The sequence below is a fragment of the Apodemus sylvaticus genome, chromosome 1 (genome assembly GCF_947179515.1).
Source record: "Apodemus sylvaticus chromosome 1, mApoSyl1.1, whole genome shotgun sequence".
Classification (NCBI taxonomy): domain Eukaryota; kingdom Metazoa; phylum Chordata; class Mammalia; order Rodentia; family Muridae; genus Apodemus; species Apodemus sylvaticus.
Window position 1 is genome coordinate 15,790,144 of NC_067472.1, and position 23,186 is coordinate 15,813,329.

The 23,186-nt window shown below is 43.1% G+C and overlaps 1 protein-coding gene across 1 annotated transcript in view; it reads left to right on the forward strand.

The window, feature by feature from the left end:
• Positions 1 to 23,186, forward strand: part of Armh3 (armadillo like helical domain containing 3) — a 190,040-nt gene that overhangs the window by 129,425 nt on the left and 37,429 nt on the right. The window contains exon 24 of the mRNA XM_052184763.1: positions 22,674 to 22,752. Within this exon, the coding sequence (XP_052040723.1) occupies positions 22,674 to 22,752 (79 nt within the window). The remainder of the gene's footprint in view (positions 1 to 22,673; positions 22,753 to 23,186) is intronic.

The following is a 23,186-nucleotide window of genomic DNA, read 5'->3' on the forward strand; positions in this document are numbered from 1 at the left end:
TCATTGAGCTATCATGTGGGTTTTAGGAATTGAATCTGGGTTCTCTGGAAGAGCAATTCTGGTCCATCTCTCCAGCCCTATTTACATAATTTTAAGATAAGGTTTCTTTTTTTTTTTTTTTAAAGATTTATTTATTATTATATCTAAGTACACTGTAGCTGTCTTCAGACACACCAGAAGAGGTCATCGGATCTCATTACAGGTGGTTGTGAGCCACCATGTGGTTGCTGGGATTTGAACTCAGGACCTCTGGAAGAGCAGTCAGTGCTCTTAATCTCTAAGCCATCTCACCAGCCCCATAAGATAAGGTTTCATATAGTCTATCCTGGCCTTCAACTCTCAATATAGCTGATTACCTCTAGGCAGTGGTAGTACATGTCTTTAGTCCCAGCACTTGGGAGGCAGAAACAGGCGGATATCTGAGTTCCAGGACAGCCTGGTCTACAGAGTGAGTTCCAGGACAGCCAAGGCTATACAGAGAAACCCTGTCTCAGAAAAAAACAAAAACAAAAACAAAAAACAAAGCAAAACAAAACAAAAATATATAGATGATTACTTTGAAATTCTTTTTTTTTAAATTTTGTCCACAAATATATTTTCTATTAGATATTTGTTTTTATTTATATTTCAAATGGTATCCCCTTTCCAAGTTACCCCTCCAAAACCCCCCATCCCATCCCCCTCATTTCCTGACTTGCATTCCTCTATTCTGGGGAATCAAACCTTCACAGGACCAATGGCCTCTCCTCTCATTGATGTCTGAAATGGTCATCTTCTGCTACATATGTAACTGGAGCCATGGGTCCCTCCATGTGTACTCTTTGGTTGGTGGCTTTTAACTTAGTTTGTTTTAATTGTCTGTGTGTATGATGTATTTGGCACATTGCACATTTGAAGGTCAGCAGACAACTGTCAGAACTTATTCTTTTTCCACATTCATCTCTAGGAATCGAACTCAGTTCACCAGGTTTGCTTGGCAAGTATCTTTACGCACTGAGCCATCCTAGCCTCAGCCTTAAACAATTGATTCTTCTACCTCCAAAATGTTGGGAAGTATACAAATGTTCAGTTCTTCCTGTGCTGAGAACTGAAACCAGGGATTTTTGCACACTGGGCAAACCCTCTCCCATAAGCTCCATGCCTGACCTGCATTAGATTATTTGTCAGGTGAATTGTGTAGCTAGCTCACAGATGACTTAGAGTCCATGAGAACCTTCAGAACTGCTTCCAGTGACTCTCCTCCTCAGTCCTGCTCCCTGTTCTTGTTCAATTGGTAGGAACATTTTGCTAGCTGTGTGGTACTTAGTATAAAAACTTAGAAGAAAGGTATAAAGAACAGAGCAAAAATAATTTAAAACTTACAGGCTTACCCTTCAATAGAGCTTTGGTCACTATTTTGGTGAACCTCCTTCTCAATTTCTATACCTTTTTTCCCTTTTGTATCTAACCTGTATTCCACACTTTATCCTTGTTTAATTTGTTTTGATGTTCAACCCGTCATTTTAGCTTATCAGGGTATGTTTGGATCCTGATTATGTCATTCTGTGTATTGGGATCTTCTGCAGCTTTGTATCGTCAGCACATTCCCTAAATGTGTCTTCAGAATCTTTGTCCAGATGCTTTGATCTATTCCTGACTCTGCTCCTGATTTGGTAGATGATTTGGGACTAATCTCTCTCCATTCTGGGCTCTGCTTTGTTACTGTTATATAAAATGGCCTGAAAACATTCCTGAAGAGTCAACTGCAAAGCCCTTTGGGAAGAAAAATTGTGGGTAGAGAGTCTTCATCCACGGCCAAACTAGAATAACAGTAGCCGATGACCTTCATGGTGTGGTTCAGATCCTCCTCTATTCTACTGCTCTCTCAAAACCCCAGCAGGACAAGCAGCTGAAAGAGTCAGATGCAGATATTTGCACCCAACCAGTGGACAGAAGCAGCTGACCCCTGCTGTTGAATTAGGGAAGGCTGAATGAAGCTGAGGGCGACCCTGTAGGAGGACCAGCAGTCTCAATTAATCTGGATCTCAGGGATCTCTCAAACACTGGACCACCAAACAGGCAGCTGACATGAGGCCCCCAACACACATACAACAGAGGACTGCTGGGTCTGTGTTCATCCAGAGATGATGCACCTAATCCTCAAGAGACTGGAGACCCCAGGGAGTTTAGAGGTCTGGTGGAGTGGGGAGGGGTAGGGACATCCATGTGGAGATGGGGAGGGGGAGAGGAGAGGGAAGGAGGTATGGGATGTGGAACAGTCCGATGGTGGACAGGAGTTGGCAGGGTGGGGAATATAGAGTGTATAAAATAATAAAAAATTTTTTAAAAAGAACTAAGAACAAAGGTTGCAGCAGACATTATTGGTTCTTCCTTGGAGAAGTGAGGATGCAGGCCCAGGGAAAGGGCAGTGAGGAGATGGAGAGGGAGGGAGGGCAATGGAGAGCTCTCCAAGGAAGGCTTCCCTGCTCTCTCTGTGGTCTTCAGAGTTGGGGTCCTGTTACTTGCTAATTGTCCCGTGAGTGTGCTTGTGTTTCCCTGAGGCTGTAACAAGGATGCGATAGTCTGAAACTGAAACTGAAACGCTGGTTTAATAAGCAGGCAATTAATGACATGCTAAGAATCTTTTGCTCTGGTAGATTAATTGTTAAATGAATTGTGTCTACATGGTACTGTCATTTTACTATAATATCAGCCTAATTATAAATACAGGTTTACATTGTAGAAGATAATAATAAACAGAATTATGCACTTAGTGACAGACTTCAGGAATTTCTGAGGAAAATATTTTCTTCTTACACTGTCTTTTTAATGTAGGTTTGATTAATTTTATGTCAATTGTACATTTCTCCCTGGAGCTCAGATATTTAGCATGCTCTAGCAAAGTGAGCTCCTGTAGTAACAGGTTTAATGAGATTTTTGTTGTTGTTGTTGTTGTAATTGGTTTCTATATAATTTCTTTGAAAACTAGTCATGTGAACAGGATGTGAAGCTCAAGATGTGCTGATATATTTCCAAGACCCTCACACAAGAGAAATTCATTTCTCACTTATATCTTCCCATGATGGGATTTCCCAATAGTCAGTTTGGTAGCACACCTGAGAACATATAGAAACAGCTTCTGCATTGGCGCTGACTGTGCTGTTGGAGCATCCGTGATTTCTATAGTTTTTCCAATACCTCATCTTAGTTTGGGGATAATTTATTAAATGGACTTGCTGACAAGAACCAACTTAAAAGGGGGAGGATCTGGGGAAGGTTAATAGCGGGAGCTTGGGGCAGCTGGCCTCTCTTCTTCCACAGTTGGGCAGCACAGGGTTAAATGCTGCTGCTTAGCTTTCCTCCTCCTTTGCCTTTAAAATGTAATCCAAGGCTCCAGTCCATGCAGTGGTGCCTTCCTCACTGTAGTGTGGGTCTTTCCAGTTTGGGTAACATAATCCTGAATTCCCTCACAGATCTGCCCAGAAGCTTGTCTCTTTGGTGATGCTAGATCTTGTCAGGTTGGTCATTATAGTGGGACTTGGAGATAGAGAGGGATTAAAATCTACTTTTATCTCATATGATTTGCCTTTCTTTCCTTCTTTTCTTCTTTCCTTCCTTCCTTCCCTCCTTCCTTCCTTCTTTCCTTCCATCCTTTCCCCCCTCCTTTCTTTCTGTGTCTCTGTCTCCTTCCCTCCCTCCCTCCTTCCCTCCTTTTCTCCCATACAGAGCTGGCCTTGAACTCCTCAGCAAAGGTTTTTGGGTTTATGTTTGCCTGCATGTATCTGTGTCTCGAGTGCATGACTGGTACCTGTGGAGACCAGCCAAGGGTGTCAGATCATCTAAAACTGGAGTTACAGGCAGTCGTGAGCCACCATGTGGGCTCTGGGACTTGGACCTAGATCCTTGGGAAGAGCAGCCAGTGCTCTTAACTGTTGAGCCATCTCTCCAGCCCCTTGGCTTTTTTCTTTTCTTCTTTGAGATAGTTTTACCATGTAGCCCAGGCTGACCTGAAACTCACAACAATCCTCCTGACTCAGGCTCACAAATGTTGAGATTACATCCATGAGTCATCATGCATGGTTGAACTATTTTCTTTAGTAAAAAGAATGATCTCTTCGATTAGTTAAAAGAGGGACTTGGAAGATTATAGGCATATATCACCAAGCTCAGCCTCCATCTTTGATAGTCTAGAAAAGGTAGATATTGATATGCTAGCTTTTGTGGGTAAGCCAGAGACCCATATGCATTTCTCTGGATAAACTGTTGATAGGTCTCATCCTTTTCTGGAGTGTCCCTAGCCAGTGTGTCAGCTTGTCTCTTCAAAGTCCATATTCAGCTCAGCTCGGCTTTTCAAACAAGCTTGACCGTATTCCCGAGGAGCTGGTGTTCTGTTTTCCTTTATTGAGGTCTCTTGAAGGCAGGTGGTATCTATGCTTGGCTTTGCTGATTATTTGTTGAATATAGATCAGCAAACAGAGTTTCTTTCTTATATCTAGAGATTCTAAACAGCACCCAGGCCTGATGTGGCATGGACAGGATGTAATGGTATTTGGAAGTTCACATAATGAAGGAAAGCAATAAGACAGTTCAGAGACAATAGCTCAGAGAAAGTCTGAACAAAAATGCCAGCAAACACAACCACTAAGAAATCCACCGAAAGGCAAGACGAAATAGAACCCAGGTCAAGCCAGTGGTGCAAGCCAAAGACACCTGCACAATGTGGAAGATGTAAGAGTTAGTGTAAAAGACAATGGCCTGGGATCAATAGGATATTGGCAACAACTTTTCCCAAGCGAAAGAATTGGGAAAGCTACAACAGTTTAAGAAGCCATAGGGTCTAGGCCTGGAGATAGAGAACACCAGTAAAGAAAACATTGTAGTTGCAACTGTTGTGAGCTTAGACAGAATCCTAACAGCAACCCTCAAAGACATGAGGTTCTGCTAGGTGCCTTAGTCTGTAGGGATGTTCTAAAAAGAGAAGCTAAATCCTTTGATATTGGTACAAATAGGAAAGGGCATGGGGGTGATAATATCATAAGCTTTCTTGGCAAACAAAAGGCAGGTTGTATAGTCACATGTATTTCACAGAAGGAGCTAGGAGGAGGTGGGAAGATATCTCTTATACATTCTTAGCTTGTGCTTATTTCTATGACTTAAAATTATTTTAAATTTCAGCCTGTTAGTGGGATTTGGTGATTCATACCTTTAATCTCAGAACTAAGGAGGCAGAGGCAGGAGGATCTCTGAGTTCAATGTCAACCTAATTTACATAGTGTCTTCTAGGCCGAGCAAAGCTACGGAGTGACCTTGTCTCGAAAAGATCTGCCTGTTGATAATCAAACTGGCAAGGCTGCCTGAGCTTCAAGAAATGCTTTATTGTTTAAAACGGAAGAATCAGCTGGGTAGTGGCGCACGCCTGTAATCCCAGCACTCTGGGAGGCAGAGGCAGGCGGATTTCTGAGTTTGAGGCCAACCTGGTCTACAGAGTGAGTTCCAGGACAGCCAGGGCTATACAGAGAAACCCTGTCTTGGGGGGGTGGGGGTGGGGAACAAATCCAAAAAACCAAAAAAGAAAAAAAAAAAAAAGAAAAAACTTTAAAACGGAAAGGTCCAGGCACTGATGGCACACACCTTTAATACCAGCAGTCAGGGGCCAGGAACAGGCAGATCTCTGAGAGTTTGAGGCCAGCCTGGTCTACAGAGCTAGGGAAGAAGGAAGAATTTCTTTGAGCTAAATTTCTGGACAGTCAAGTGTCCCCCATCCCCACCTCTCTGCTTGTTTTGAAGAACACTCTGTTGCCTTCCATTTCGGAAGTATTTTGGCAATATTTGTGGCCAGTAATGTTTACTGTTAATGCTAAGTATCTTCTCTTATTAAATATTGATTTATTTAACAATTGTGGATTTCATTAAACTGATCTAAACATAGAGCTCCTGAAGTTAAGGCCTCCGTGCTGATTGTTACAGGCCTCTGTCCCTGTTGCTTTAGCTCCCTGGGTGCCCTCGAACCATGACTTCCCTTGAAAAGCTAAGGGTTCCTTTTTAATTAGAAACCCATTTTCTGCTAAGGCTGACAATTCATTGTCTTCTAGACAATTTTGAGTTGGGATAACAAATTAGGGTTTGGGATACATTAGAGATGATAAATGTGACTTCCTTAAAGGGAAATCCATTTGTTTTGCTCAGTGTTTCTGTGATTAATTACTTGCCAGATTAAATTGCTCCATAAAAATGCATAGTATTTTATTCAATTGCTCTTCATAGTGATTAATTGGGCCATTGTGTTGCTTTGTATGTTAATTATGCTGACTTTTCCCCCCTTCCCTCTAGTTTAATTAATATAGCATTTCTTTAAGAGACTTTTAAAGGACTGGGTGCTGTCTGTTTTAGGGACAGCAAAGCCCACAGTTGCTTTTAAACCAATGTTAGGGAACAGCATTGAATTTTCTGAATATACTCCATGTTAGCCTTAGTTTATATTCATGATTTGTGACAAGCACACTGACTGCCAATGAGTTGGGAAAGTTCAGCTTCATTTTTCTGTAGTTGTCGAAAGGGATAGCAGTGGATATGCTGGTTCACATCTGTAACCTGAACACTCAGAAGGCTGAGACAGGAGAATCAAAAGTTCAAAACCACGCTTAAATATTTCTTAATATTTAAGGCCAGTATGGGCTATGTGAGACCCTGTGAAAACAAAACAGAGGAGAAGTTGTCGAAGAATGAGCTGTGAAATGTGTAAAACCGAGAGTGCAGGCTGGGGAGATGGCATTTCCCGGGGTGCTGCAGGGCACTTGTGAGGCACCCAGGCCCAGTCGGCATTCTTATTAATGATCTGGGACTAAAGTAAGCAAAGCATGAATGGAACCTGAAAGTGATCCAGAGTCAGGGCAGAGCATTGCTCTGAACAAACCAGGGAGAGAGGCGTCTCCAAGGATCTCTGCTATACAGAAAAGGCATGAGCGTGAACAAAGCCAGGCTGATGTGTCGTAAAGCAGACCCTCCAGCCTCCGTCCTCTCATAAGCACCCACATACATGTGGCAATGACAGGGCTTAGATGAGTGTCCACAGTGACTTTATTCATAAGCTGTCAACCCTGGAGAGGACCCAAATGTGTCCTAACTGTGGAATGTCCATGTAATCAAAATCCCACTTAACACTCAAGAGTAGCTGTGGTACATGTAATATGGATGAATTAATTGCATTGTACATAATAAAAGAATCTAGGCTATATCATATGATTCCATTTATATTACACTCTGGAAATGTCAATCTTAAAGGGACAGAATTTAGATCAGTTGCTAGACACTAGAGTTGAGACAGATTGACTCTCAGTAGGCACCGAGGAACTTTTGGGGTGATAAAACTGTTTTGCATCTTGATTGTAGTGAGTTCATAGTGATGCACCTTTTTCTAAACTTGGGAAACTGTGTGTTTATTGTGGTGGTTAGAATTGTGTAGGCAAACAAACTAATAAAGATATGCATACGGATGGAGAGATTTATTTTTAGCAAAATCAAGGTGGACTACTCCTGAGGAATGACAACCAAAGTTAAACTCTCACCTCAACACATACCATGTGCATACACATTTATACACATACATGTGCAAACCACAAAGAGGGTTTAAGTGAAAAATACATTTAAAAATGAGCCGTCATATCACTGGAGTAGGTGCATTTTACTGTATGAAAACTGTACTATAATTTTTAGAATCAGGGAAAAAAGATATTCATAGAAAAGGATATATAAGGGGTTCATCTTTCTTTGAAAAAAAATTTAAAGCAGTCTAGTGGAGCCCAGGCTGGCCCTGAACTGGCCGTGTAACTCAGGGTAACCCTGAGCACCTGATTGTCTGTCCTCGCTTCCCAGTGCTGAGACTGCAGGCTTGAGGCGCTGTGTCCTTCCTGGAAGACTGAACCTAGGGCACTTGCTCCCATGTTTGTGTGTGACAACCTTTTGAAAATAGTTTTAGTGAAAGAGTTAGAATTTAAGTGCTTAGATTTTCTTCACATTTCTTCTAGGTTTTAAGGGTTTGTATATTTTTGAGTGGGAGACACAATGGGAGGATAGGACTCCTGTGTGTCTCATATGTGAGCATTATATAAATCAGTGCAGGGTTGCTCCGAGGAGGACGGCTCACTGTAAAGTGGTTGCCTCGCGCTGATGGCCAGCAGCCATGCATGAGGGCTCACTTCCCCAGCTTGGGGCTTGCATCCAGTTATTCAAGGTTTATGATATAATTTAGACTTGGTTTGTTTCCAATACAGGTTCTTGGTATATAGCCCTGGTTGGCCTAGAGCAGGCTATACACAGCAGTCTGGCCTCCACCTGCTGAATGCTGCCATGTGTCACATGCTGAGTTTAGTTTCTCTTTTAAAGCGTCATTTATTATTTGTTTTATTTTATTGAGACAGTTTTTCTGTGTAGCCCTGGCTGTCCTGGAACTTACTCTGTAGACCAGGCTGGCCTCAAACTCACAGATATCCTCTTGCTTCTTATTTCCCAGTGTTGAGATTAAAGGTGTGTCCCATCACTGCTGGCTAACGCTTCATTTATTAAGACCAAACATTATGGAGTATACATACTTGAAATCCAGCATGTAGAAAATAGAGGCAGACAGCTCAGGAGTTCATGGCTAGGTGCACCTAGGCAACAAGGTGCATACCCCCTTAACTTTCCCAAACAGTTCCACCAACTGAGGACCAAGTATTCAAATATATGAGCCTGACTTTTGTTGTCCTTGACTTTTGTTAAGATAGTCTGTTTCCTATCTGTCCTGCCAAACAACAAGATAACTCCCAGAGCAAAAATTCCTTTCCCCCTCTCTGTCTTAGGTGTCCTTCCAGAGAACATGTATTATGGAACTCTGAAGTCTCTGGCCTCATAACCCTGATTCTTCATCATGTTTTTTTCCTAGATCACTTATAGCTGAAGAACAGGCCTGTCACTGATGGCCTAATAGATTTTTACCTATTCCTGTATGCAGGTGTCTATATCCGTGTTTACCACTGTAAAGCATGGCAGTTCTTATAAAGGAAACTTTTAACTGGGACTGGCATTATCGTCACAGCTGGAAACATGGTGACACATAGGCAGAGTTTGTGCTGGAGAGAGATGCACAACAAGATTGGTCTATGGGGGCCATTCTTATCCAAACTACCACAAAAGATATATAATACTACAGGATCAAAAGTATTATCCCAGTTCTTGGGTTTCTGGTCGCACTTTGGAAAAACTAGAAAGAGAAAGAAAAAGTTACCAGAGCAAGGTGTAGTGAGTTACATCTGAAGACTCAGCTACTCAGGAGGCAAAGGCTGGAGGGTTGCTTGAGCCTAGGATTCAGGGCCTGTCTTTGCAATGTCCCAAGCTTATAGTAGTTTGTCTTTAGCACAATATTAATTACTTTTCTATTGTTGTGATAAAACATCCAAGCCAATTGTTTCATCAGTTTTTTGTAGAAATAGTTTATTTTGGCTTATGGTTGTGCAGAGTAGAGTCCATGTGACGTTAGCAAGCGTGGGCAGGAGCAGGAAACAGTGCTCACATTGTGAGCCATAGACACGAAGCAGAAAGAGCAAAGTGCGGTACGGAGGCTCCCATTGGTAGGCTTCCTTTAGCAAGGCTGCAGTACCTAAACCCCAAACAGCACCGCCGGATCCTATGGCCTTTGATTTTGGTTAAGATAGTTTGTTTCCTTAGTCTGCCTAGTCAAGCAAGAACATACTCTGAGTGACTATAAGGGACATTTCTCATTCAAAATACCACAAATGACAACTTTTCAAGATTTAATATCATCTAGGTAGATGCATCTGGGCACACTTGTGAGAGCTTTTTCAGGGAGACTTAACTGAAGAAAGAAGACATGGCATCCACCTCCACACCCAAATATCAGTGACACTAAAGAAGAGTCTTAGACTGAGAGAAAAAGAGAAAGTAATAGGGTGCCCACTCTGCTTCCCGACTTCCAAGGCAGCGTGACTGGCTGCCTGGCACCTTTGCCCCCATGGCTTTCCTCTGTGATGGACTGTGTCACCCCATCCACTGTGAGCCAAATAACCCCTCAGTCCTTAAGCTGCTTTTCATCAGGTCCTTCATGACAGTGACTGAGAATAATAACCTGTACAAACCCCACTGCAAACAAAATAAAAAGTAATTAGGGTCACAATTCAGAAATTTCTCTCAAAAGAAAAGCACCACTCTATGGCTCTAGAAAAGTAATGGGTGAACTCAGAAAGCACAGGAAATTTGAATACATCTGTAAGCAGGCTACATTTAGAAGAAACAGACTTATTTCCTTTTTGAGCAGGATGCCATTTCTTTTCCCCTTTGCTAGATATTTGAAGCACAACTTGGTATCTCTAAGGTCTAGGACACGAACCTGTCTTCTTTCATCCCTTCCTCTGTTATCTCCAGCAGGAGGTATCAGTCTAGACAGGTGGAGAATGACATTCAGAAATAGTTGAAAGTTAGAAACTACCCGGTGTCGCAGGGTGTGGGACTGGCTTCCCTCCACCCTGAGGTGGAGACACTATTAGAGTACCATTCTTTCTATTATCTCCTTAACTGATTTGTGTCTACACACTTGATTCCCAGCAGTTCCCCACGTGAGCAGGGTTCCAGTCTTTACTACTAGTGTAGCCTTGCCTCTTGGACTTCACATGCTACCTAATGTGACTCATGGGTCCTTCAACATGACCTTATAAAAAATAGGTGTTGACTTCACAAGTCAGGATCTTTTCCTTCTCTGGGTTGTTTCAGCTAATGATGCTGTTAACCATTCAGTACCTAACATAGAAATCTCAAAACTGACAAGATTTTTCTTTCACTGCTCTCCTTAAATCAGTAGGTTCTTTCAATTTCCTCTCCATTCCTACAGCCACTGTTTTTATATAAGGACTTGTAACCTTCCACAGAGAGCAAGGTATTTCAGAATATTTCTTTCGTCCTATTCCAGTAGCCACCATCTAGTCTGCTCAGTTACAAGGGCTGGAGAAGTGTAGGTCTTTCCACTGATGAGAGTCGTAGGTGGCAGCCCCACGTTTGAGGGGTTCAGTATGTTCTTCCCTATTCCTGAACTATCTCATTAGAAAGACTCCGCGCTTTAAGCTTCCTTCACTCTCTGACTGATAGGATGATGTCCAGAGTTCCCACAGGTCATTGTGATCCCAATTTACTTCCTGCCATTAGTGTCTCTCTTTTGTCTGTCCCAAAATATGGACACATTAGACTTGGCCAGAGTCTCACAGTAGATCTGTGTACATGCTTTTACCCAGAAGGCTTTGCCAATATTCTTTTTACCCAACAAAATTCTATTTATGTTTCAGAATTTAGCTCAGCGATTACTGTTCTTAAAAACATCCTGGATTCTTTGTGGCAGAATGATTCACACCTGCATTGCCATAGGACTTTGTATATTTCTCACTTAAAACATTTGTCACATTGATGTGGCTCTTCATATGTCTGTGGTCACAGCTGGCCATTTCCTAAGGACAGGAACCCTGATTTTTGGTTATCTCAGTTTCCTTTGTAACCTCTGCTCCTAGCATAGAACAGTATAGAACAGTGCCACCCTGGGGCTGTTTCTCCCTTTCAAATTCCCAAGCACATTGAGCACTGGGCTGGACTGGAGGGGATGGAGCTTAGCTGGGACAGGTGGCTTAGGCAGGATCTGGCTCAGAGCGTACAGGAGAAACAGCCTCCCCCAGAGACAGTTTTCAGTGAAACAGCTCTCCTTACTGGGGAGAATAAAGGCTCTATAAACCCTAGAGAATGGGTAGGAGTTTGGGGGATGAGTGTACATCATTGGCTGGGGCCTGGTATGCATGAAGAATTCCAGGTGCTTGCCGGACATATCCTTATAAGGAGAGAGGAAGTTTAACCTGTAACCTGGCCACCAGGCTACCTGACTACCTCACAGGGGACAGAAGTGGAAGACCACAAGGCTACATGCTCTGGAGCATGCAGGCCCAGAGCAGGAAGGAAGTAGTCCTACTCCTGCTGGTCTCAGGACAAGATTTTGGGGGATTAGATACAGCTCGACCTCACTCTCCTCCAGACTGGCTCCCCTGGTCGCACAGCCTTCCAGCCCCACAGTACAGTACATGGAGAGCTGGAAGGAATGACTTCATCTTGTAGGTCTTTAAACCGGCTCTGACGCTGCCAGTTTGAGTGAGAACGACCTCCATTGGTCCCATAGACTGAGTATTTGAATACTCTGTCTCCACCTCACCGGGGTAGGCTTTGAGGTTTCAGAAGATTCATGCTGTTGCCAGTTAGCTCTCTGTCTTTCTTGTGTGTCTCACAGTGTGAACTCTCAGCTACTGCTTCAGTACCATGCCTACCGCCTGCTGCCTTTCTCCTGGCCATGGCCATGATTTTCTGAAACTTCAAGTCCCAAATAAACTTTTTTTTCTATAATTGCCTCTGTCACAGTGTTTTATCATGGCAGTGGAAAAATAACCAAAGTACTGTGTTTCAGAGTAACTACCCTACCTGAGCCTGCCTTACCTTAGGCTATCGAGAGAATACTGAGATAATCAAGAAATGCTTACAGGGAGCTGGAGAGATGGCTCAGCAGTTAAGAGCACTTGTTCTTCCAGAGGACCTAGGTGTAATTCCCAGTACCCACATAGTGCCTGATAGGTTCTGTAACTCCAGCTCCAGGTGATCAGCACCCTCTTCTGGCCTTTTCTGGCCCCAGACAGTCACGTGATACACAGAATATATACAGGCTAAATACCCATGCTTATAAAATAAAAATAAATAAATCTTAAATTAAGACAAAATTAAAGCACACTATGGAGGTTTCATTCTAAAAGTCTCTGTAGTTCTTAGTAGTCAGTAAGAAATCATGGCCAGGCCCTGTACTAACCTAGTGTAGCCAAGGTGTGATATGGGTTTTGGAATTGTCACTAGTTTCCTTTCTTGGTGATGAATTGGATTGTTTATCCCAATACAGTAGAAATTTACTGGCTTTTAATCACTCCAGAATAATGAGAGGAGAGCCAGAAAGTTTTAATTATCCAAATGGGGACTTTGAGACAGCTAAAGCTACTGTAAAGTGAATTATTGATAGCATTGCTTATTGTTTTTCATCTGTTTTAAGCAACATATCAAGGCAATTAATACTGTTTTTAATCTTTGCCGATTTACTGAATTATAAGCAATTTTAACAGTGCCTTTGGAAACCCTCACTGACTAAATGTTAGGTTTTCTCATTTCTGTAAAGTAGAGGCCCTGCAGAAGGAGTTTGTGTGTTCTGTGCTGTCATGGGCCACTGACTTAGGTGTCTAGAGCAGTGAGCTGTTTGCTGAGGTTCTTTCTAGAGGCATCGCCTCTGTCATCTTTCACTGAGGCCCTTCCCGTGCATACTTCTTTACATTTTCAAATTACATTTATTTTGAGTCGGGAGAGGACACACCTGTAGAAATCAGAGGGCAGCTGCTGCCAGATCTAGAGGTCAAATCCAGGTCATCAGGCCTGGGGATAAGACCCTTACCTGCTTGTGTTAGTTTTGTTGTTGTTGTTGTTGTTGCTGCTGTGGTTAACTCACCCTGACAAATCAACTCTAAGGGAGAAAAGTTTTCTTTGCTCTCAACTCTAGGTGCTAGTCCAGCACCTCATGGAACCCAGGCTAGAAGTCAAAGCCACTCATCATGCCACAGGGAGAGCTGGGGACACGGTTTCATCCCAGCCCTAGAGGCAGAGATAGGTGGACTCCTATGAGTCTGAGGCCAGCCTGGTCTACAGAGTGGGTTGCCAGCCAGCCAGGACTATGTAATGAGTCTTTGCCCCGCCCCCGCCCTGCCCCGCCCCCAAATACCCCTACAGCCAGAGAATGTCCGTGTGCATTACTTATGCTCAGCCTCCATGTGGTCCAAGAGCCAAGCCTGGGGAATGGTACTTTCTCATCCAGGGTGAGTCTGGCGACCGACCGCAATTACAAAAAGTTCCTCATGAGCATGTCCACAGGCCAACCTAGTCTAAACATTCTCTCACTAAGACTTTTTCCAGATGATTCTGGACTATGGCAAGTTGACAATCAGAACTAACTATCAGGGCCAGCAAAATGAGTCTGTGAGAAAAAGCTCTTGCCGCCAAGTGTAACAACCTGAGTCTGATCTCTCCCGACCTACATGATAGACAATGGATTCCTTTAAGTTACCTTTGACCCTGACATACATACATACATACTCTAAGGTATATATAATAAACAAAGAATTGTAAGAAACCCAAAACTAAGCATCATACCTACTGAACTATCTTGCTACCTCCCAAATATCTACTCGTGTAAGTCCACAGAGAACCAAAGGAAATTAGTGTGATGACATGTGTCTTCAAACCCAGCACGTAGGAAGTAGAGGAAGGTGACTCTTTAACTTTGAGGACAGCTTGGTCTACAGAGTGAGCTCCAGGACAGCCAAGGCTACACAGAGAAACCCTGTCTCAAAAAAACAAACAAAAAGATGTATTATTTTATTTTAAATCATGTGTGTGAGCAGAGGGTGTGCGTGTGAGGGTGCATGTGTACTCAGCGCCCCAGCATCTGGTTCATGCTGAAACCCAGTTAGTAAAGTATCACGTCTGTTACCCAGCAGTGCCGCCGGGTCCACTCTACAGTGAGTTACAAGGTTACTGGTTTCTAGATTCCAGCCTTACCTACCTCTGTCTATTCAAATTTTCTCCTTGGAGCAATAGACATATGGTCTTTGATGCAGTTTTTAGAATGAGTTTAATTGATGTTTGAATTTGTCTCCACAGTTACCTTTCTACTGTTCCCCTTTTGAGAGTTCCTGTGGCTGAGTCTCTGACAATAAGCTGTCATTTAGTCCGTTTTGAGCTTTCATTTCAGCTCCCCAAACTATTCATAGGACAAAATAGAACCAAAAGGTGTTGAGGTGCCATTTGTAAATCTTAGGATAAATAGCCATTTCCTCTAGTAAACCTTTTTTATTAAACGGTGGTACCCATTAAGCTGTTGAAAATCAGTCTCTGACGCCAGCTCATGAGCAAAGCTAATATTGATGCGCCCTTGGTGTGGAAAGGTGTCCTTGGTATTATTTCTTTTTCCAAGCAGGTAGTTTACGACAGATGGTGTCAACTTTTCTCTTTGAGACAGTCTTAATTAGAGTTGGTTCTCCATTTATTTTTTAGTTTACTGGGCACGCTGATCCTCTGCACCTTGCGCGGCTTTTTCCAGCCAGCCATCACCTGCTCACAGAAGCAGTACTGTGGCTTATAGGAAACCACAGTGTCAGGATTCTAAATATGTCACTGCCAAAGCAGGTGACAACAGCCCTCATCAGAGCTGGCAGGAAGGGCAAAGCACTCTGTCACCCTTAGTGGCGAGTATTCAGGGCAGAGCAGTACCATGGCTCAGTGGTTAGCGCCTGCAGGCTCAGGGCTGACAGTGCACTGTAATAAGATTCATCTCTGCTCACTTAACTGATGTGGGCTTTACGGCAAGTGCTCACTTGCTTAATTACTTTGGCAATCTCAATGATTGCCTTTCCTAAGGAGATCCAAAGGGTTCCCTTGGGATAGAGAGCAGCCCTCTTTCCATGTCTTTTAGTGTCATTTCACTCTTTCCTTGGTGCCCTGGAGATCCAGCCTGGGATCCACATGGCCCACCATCCTGCTTCTCTATGCACAAGCATTGGAACTGCTCATGCAGTAGAGCTTGGCAGCTGGCTTCCTCCTCTGTTCACAAACAGGTTTGGTTTGCTTGGTTGGTTTTGGTTTTAGGTTTTTGGCTTTTTGAGACAGGGTTTCTCTGTGTAGCCCTGGCTATCCTGAAACTCAGCCTGTAGACCAGACTGGCCTCAAACTCACAGATATGACTGCCTCTACTTCCCAAGTACTGGGATTAAAGGTGTGCGCCACCACCGCTGCCACCACCACCACCGGGCTCAATAATGAGATTCTTCCTTTCTAGCACTGAGTGTATCTGTGGTATTTGCTTAGCTGATCGCCTCTTCTCTCATGGGTGTAGGACCCACTGAGTATTTCCTCCATTCCCAGTGTGTAAACTGCTAAAAGTTGCCTCCATTTTTGAAGTGATAACCTTGTTTTTTTTGCCTCCTTCACTTTTCATGCTTAATTTTTTTCTATAATAATAGATTAGTTGGGCTAATAAGAATAAGATGTAACTAAAGTATCTCAGGATTTTTTCCCATGTCATTTTTGGAACATGTTCAAGTCATTTTCAAAAGGTTAAAATGTTTCCTATTAATTAAAATTAGGTTGCTTCTTGGGATTTTTAGCTGATTGTCACTCTTGAGAATTTCTGCCAGGTATGTTTAGGGCTTTTTATTTTCTCAAGAAAAACAGAAGAATGTAATATATAATTCCAGATGACCTGTTTTGTTTCTTTACCTTTTGTAGGTGTTTCTGAGAGTAAAGCAAGATCTTGCTTCCAGGGAGGAAACCGAGGGCCAGATTCCAACAGTTTTATTTTCTAGCCTCAGGAGCATTTCCCAAGCTATTCCTGACCTGCCAGTAGAGACAGAGGGAGCCTGAGGACTGCAGAGTCCTCAGCATTTAGGAGCACTGCTGCTCTCCCAGAGAACCCAGCGTCAATTCCCAGAACCCACGTGGTAGCTACTGTCTGTATCTAGTTCCAGGGGATCCGATACACTCACACATACATACATGCAGGGAAAATGTGCACATAAAATAAAAATAAATCTAAAAATTAGTAATTAAAGGCAAGGTGGTGATGGCACGTCTTTAATTCCATCAGAGGCAGGGGGCGTATCTATGAGTTCAAGGCCAGCCTGGTGTACAGAGTTCACTCCAGGATAACCAGAGCTACGCAGAGAAATCCTGTCTTTGAGATGGAGGGAAGGAGCATCCTCTATTACAGAGTAATAGAATCTGAACAGGTTGGGTCCATCACATGAGTCATTTATCTTTAGGAAGATTTTATTTTGTTCACTTATTGAGGGAAAGATTTTCTAAGAAAGTGGACGTTTCTGAGAGGAATGTGTAACTTATGTCCTTTATAGGCAGAGGACGGGCCTTTCAGCTTCTGTGGCTAATTCTTCATAGGCATTGATGGCAAAGACTGAAGAAAAAAAAAAGTAAAGCTAGCAGCTAACGCAGGAAGACATGTCTGTTGTCTCATAGGAAGTGCAAGAGGTGACTTAGCCAAGTAAAGGCTGCGGTGTCTTACTCGGCTGAAATCTGTGATTTGAGGACACAAGAACTAGAACTCAGCTTGTTCTCCACCAGACACAAGGAATAAGAATAAACCAATCGTTTTCAAGGAAAGTAGCTATAGCTTGTTGCCTGGCTTCCAGCAGGTGAAGCCATGTGTTAAGGTAGAAAGCCTACACTCTCCAGCTAGACAGTCACGCACAAGCTTCGGAGAGGCGGCAGCTGCCAGGAGGACATGTTCATACATGTCAACCCCCTGCTGTCTCCAGTTTAGCAAGTTGTGAACCTTCATTCCCCTGAAAAATGAAGACAGTAGGCAGGTAACTTCCCTGGCCTGACACATGTGTTTTCCACTTAGAAATCAGGAAAATAGCCAGGTGGTGGTGGTGGTGGCGGTGGCGCCGGTGGCGGCGGCGGCGCATGCCTTTAATCCCAGCACTTGGGAGGCAGAGGCAGTCAGATTTCTGAGTTCGAGGTCTACAGAGTGAGCTCCAGGACAGCCAGGGCTACACAGAGAAAACCTGTCTCAGAAAAACAAAACAAAACAAAAAACTCAAAACAACAACAACAATAGTGTCTTAGGCCCCTTGACCAGTTAGTACAGCAAGCCAGCAACTAGCTGTCCTGGCCAGTGGCTGATTCTTCTTGTCAGCTGGCAAAATGCCTATTCATCTCCTTTTTATCATGTTAATTAGGATGTTTCTCTTATTTTTATCATGTTAATAAGGAGCTTCATTACGGCCTTTCACATGTGCATGTAATATGATATCACTTTGATTATTTTTATATTTATTGCAGAACTCATGATCCTCCTGCCTCTACCTCCCATTTGGTGGCATCACAAACACCTAGTCAATGTGGACTGGGAGTTGAATGAAGGACTTCTTTCCCGCTAGCCAAGCATTGCACCAATGTAGCCACACCACCAACCCTCTCCTGCATGTTCTCACCCTGGCCCTGCCCACATCTTGGCTCCGCCCACATCCTGGACCGCCATCTTTGTTTTCATGGGCTTCATCATCTGTTGTCATAGTGCCTTTCCTACTAGGGTTCCCTTTTTCCATTTAAGTTTAAAAGTGCGTGCATTTACTTATTTATTTTGGTCTTTGGTCTTGAGAAGAATGGCCTCAGGGGCAGGCTTGTAAGGAGGGCACTGGTGTGAACGGACAAAGCTCGAGGATAGCATAGAGGAACGCCCAACAAGTCAGTAGAGGAAGTTTCTGCTTAGATAGTTTCAAAGTGAAAAGGTTGAAAGGAATTGTTATTTGCGGATTTATTTTGTTAAATGTTAATCAGTAGAGGCTCTGAGGCTTGTAATGCACTGCTGTTAACTGGCATCAAGGGAAATTGCTTTTTTTGTTGCTTTTGTTATTGAATTGTATGGGCTAAAGATTCATTGGCTCCATAAGGTAAGAAGTTTATTATTGCATGAAATGGGAGTGTGTGTGAAGTTGTGAAGGTGAAAAGAAAAGTTAGTGTAAAATTAAAAGAACTAAACCTCAAACAAACTATCAACTGACACACACTACTCAGTCGTGCCTTCCCCTCTTCTCAGAGGCCAGTGTGTGTGTGAAGGTTTCTACTTTAGGAATATTTAAAAGCATAGAATGTTTTTCCCCACTTATGATCACCAGATACCCAGGAATACTCTCTGTAGTATATTGTATACTATATCACAGAATGGTCAAGGAAAGGAGAAATTGCTTAAAAGAAAAAAACTAAACAGACAAACAAAACAAACAAAAAACAGATGAGGATTTAGCTTACTGGTAATCAGTGGCGAAACACACAGACACAAACGCACTCATATCCTGACACATACACCCATAGAGACACACACACACAGACACATAAACACATACAGACACACACACACCGGGGCACACATACATGCACAAACACACACACACACACACACGGAGACACACATATATACACAGAGACACACACATATATACACACATTCACATACAGACTCATACACTCTCAGAGATGCACACACACACACACACACAGGGATACACACTCACTCATACCTACCCTTTGGGCCAAGTTAGTGAGATGGTGTATAAGAAAACATGAAAAACCCAGTGCTTAATTCTTACAGCAAATAAGTAGAAGAGTCAAGATTTCCCCCACTACTAAGTGATCTAACCTGAGGTCTTACACATGCTAGCTGGATACTTTACCACTGAGATACATCCCGATCCTGTATTTTTGAGATAGAGTCTCCTTTTCTCAGGCTGGCCTTAAATCCTTCGGCCTCCTGAGTGCTGGGATTATAGCTATGTGCCACAGTGCTTAGTGAAGAGTCAGGACTCTAAGCACTGGGGGGGCTTCTTTCTCCACATCTAAAGTCCTTGGGTTTGGGTTTTTTGTTTGTTTTTTGTTTTGTTTCTTTTTCATTATGTTCATGGAAACAGTGTTATTTTATCTAGGCCTCCTGGAAAAAAATAAGACTCAAGCTTTTTAGTGGTGAAGAGAAATAGCATTCCATATGACCAAAACCCAGTAAACAAAATGGAGACCTTTTCCCTGATGATCACAGTTGAAAATAAGGACTGAACCTCTTCTGAAGGTTGAGCTTAAGGGTCCAAGCTCTTAGCACCTTCAGGCAGTTGCCTGCACTAGGACTTGGTGTTTGCTTTTTGCTGCCACACCTGTGTCCCCTCAGACTCTTAATGTAAATCTGGCGATCTTAAAGAGATCATCTTAGTGTAAAACTTTGAAGAATCTTTGCAGTGAACACCTTGACTTTGTTTCCGTTCCTGCCCAAAGGGCTTACACAGTCTCAGAGACTGCTGATTCCTCCAGGGAACCCAGGGATGGAAACAGTTGTTCTCTTCTGGGCTCCTGAATGAAAACTATGATTTATTTATTGTTTCATAAAAAACTTCTGTATGTTTCATCCATGTGATATATCTTAGACCTGGGAAATTGCGTCTATGGAAGAGTTGTGCCAGATTCATAATGGATGAGAGGAGCAATTTACATTTTTCTCAGTAAACTATATTGCCTACAATTTTGTATTTTTATTTTTATTTGCATATGTTAACATAATTGATTTATTAGGATATTTTTGTATATGTATCTACTGTATTTTGGTAATATCAGTGCCCTAATTACCTTCTCTTGCCCCGCTTTCAGTCCCTTCAACCTTAATGGCCCTTTCTGGCAGGTGTGACCCCATCGAGTTTAGTTAAGGGTGCTTACATAAACATGGGTGAAGGTTATTTTATAGATCATGGGCTCCTTCCTGGTGGATACACCACTGAAGAAAATGTTTCTCCCTCCCCCATCAGCTCCTCTCCACTATGTATGTTTTAATACTTGTGCTAATTCTTTGAGTATTTTATAGTGTACTTCAATCATATGTACCCCCAACTCTTCCCTTTAACTGCTCCCAGATCCACATCCCCTTCCTAATACACCCCTAACTTTGACTTGGGGTATAATCCTCTTTAAAAAAAAAATAACCTATTGTCTACAGTTTGTGCTGCCCATGGGTGTGAGACCATTACCAGAGTGTGGTCAAGTTTCCAGGAGCCACACCTTAAATAAAACCCTCTCCCTCCCCCAGAAACTATCATCTGTTCACAACTCCTCAGTTTGGAATGGGGACTCGTGCTACAGGACTGAATGGCTGGATTTGTACAGGCAGCTCCAGCTGATAGGATTCAGAAGATAGCATTTTGCTCTCCTCGCCTTGATCTTGGCTCTCAGAGTCTTCCTATCCATCTTCAATGGTGACCCCGTAACCTGATGGATAGGGGTGAGATAGATGTGTCCCGTCTGTAGCTGAGCTCTCCACTGACCCTGATTCTCTGTGCTTGACCAAGTGTGAGTTTCTTCTCTGATGAGGTCTGAGAGCCGCCGTACTAGTCCATGGTTGAGAGATACCGATTTGTAGGGCAGTTTGACATTTAAGTTCATTGAGCCAACAGTAGTAGTAGGTTCATCCCTGGGACTTTTGAGCTCTTCAACCTCGGGTTCTTGGCCAGATTTACAGTATTAGACATGTGTTTCTGACTGTGCAGCAGGCCTTTATAGCCAAGCAGAAAGTAGTTACCGTTCACATTCACAACACTACTGTACCCATGGGAACCTAATTTTTTAAAAACACAATCTCGTCTCACTGCATCTGGAGTTCATTATGTTTCACTACACTAGCACCCAACTCTCTGTCTGCATCAACACATGTTCTGCATGAGTATGTGCGTGTGCGCATGTGCGCGCGCGCACGCTCACACACACAATTTGGGGACTCAAGCACACAACTGTGCTCAGCTCTTATACTGGTGCTGGGGGCTCTGAACTCAGGTTCTCACGTTTGCTTAACAAGCACTTTTTCTCCAGACCCTCAGAGATTCTTTTGAGAGGTAAATTTAACAAGATGTGATGACTTTAGATGTGATCAAGCGATAGACTTGATTTTGGTTTCAATGCATGGAATTTAAATTATGGTTTGGAACTAATACTAACAAGCATAAAGACTGAATGTCACCTTTGATAAGGCTTAGCTTCCTCAGAGACTGTATTTTGTTGGTCTACATTGTTGGTCTACTTTCAGAGTACCCACCTATACTCCACGTTCTGACTAGAGCACCATGGCCCCCTAGTGGACACCTCCTGGGCCCTTTTCATCTCAGGAAATCTTAGCATGATTTTTGTTTTTATGTTTTTCTCTGTAGCTCATTTGCACATTGGAGGCATTTAATTCGGTTCTTCAGTAGGTTAGTAAATCCTTCCCACTTTGTTTCCAGTTCACACCATTTGTAACCTCACAGTTAGGAAAAGGACTGTGGTCCTTGTTCTAATGCTGTGATAAACACCGAGGCCAGAAGCAACTGTAGAGATAAGGGTTTATTACATCTTACAGCTCCCAGTTCACTCCCTCAGAGCAAAGTCAGAGCAGGAACTCCGGACAGGAACCTGAGGCTGGGGCTGAAACAGGCCGTGGGCCTTCATAGGCCTTTGTGGCTTGCCCAACTTGCTTACTTGCATACTTTTTTCTTTCTTTTTTTCTTCCTTCCTTTCCTTCTCCTTCCTTCCTTCCTTCCTTTCTTCCTTCCTTCCTCCTTTCTCTTCCCTCCTTCCTTCCCTCCTAACTTTAACTTTTATTTCTGTGTCTGTGTGTGTTTGCCCATGTGTATATACCAGGCACATGCAGCGTCCTTGCGGCCTAAAGAGGGTGCAGACCCCCTAGAATTGGTGTTACAGACAGTTGTGAGCTACCCTGTGTGACTGGCTGGCTGCTAGGAACTGACCCGAGTATTTTGTAAGGACAGCAGTCAATATTGACTACCAAGGCATCTCTCTAGAACTTCAGCATGCTTTCTTACTCTCTAGGACCACATCAATAATCACTAATCAAAGAAATCTTGTTAAGAATTTGCCTAGAGGCCAGTGTGATGGAGGCTTGACACTGTAGCTTATGTCAAGTTTATGAGAATAAACCCAAGGATACTCAGTCATTATCTGGATTATCACTGTCTTCCCTCTGGGACCATAGTAATGTTAATTCTTTATTTCAGAGCCATCATCAATCACTTTAATCCCAAAATTGAGTCCTATGCTGCTGTGAATCACATATCTCAACTGTCGGAGGAACAGGTAAGTCACTGTTCTCCTCACAATGACCTCGCTGGTGGGGAGGATCAGGGAGCTCTTTATAGTGATGGGACTCTGTTACAGAGCTTTGAGCAAGGGTAGGGGTGAGGTGGTGTCAAACCAGGCTGGTGAGAAGAGTCGGTGCAAGATTGCTTGCTGGTTCTTTAAACGCGGTAATGCCTCCTTCACTCTTGCTGTCTGAAGGGTTTGTTTCATTGTAGGGAGAGGATGGGCGGAACTTGATGGGTTGCTGTCTTAGAGCAGGTGATGAGGCATTCATTGTGGAGCTCCCAGTCACAGTGACTTTTGATTTCTGAAAGTCAGAAATGTCCACAGGATAGTTCATACCTGTAATCCCAGCACTTGAAAGGTGGAAGCAGGAGTTAGAGTTATCCTTGGTTACACAGTGAGTTCAGTAACAGCCTGTGCTGCATGCC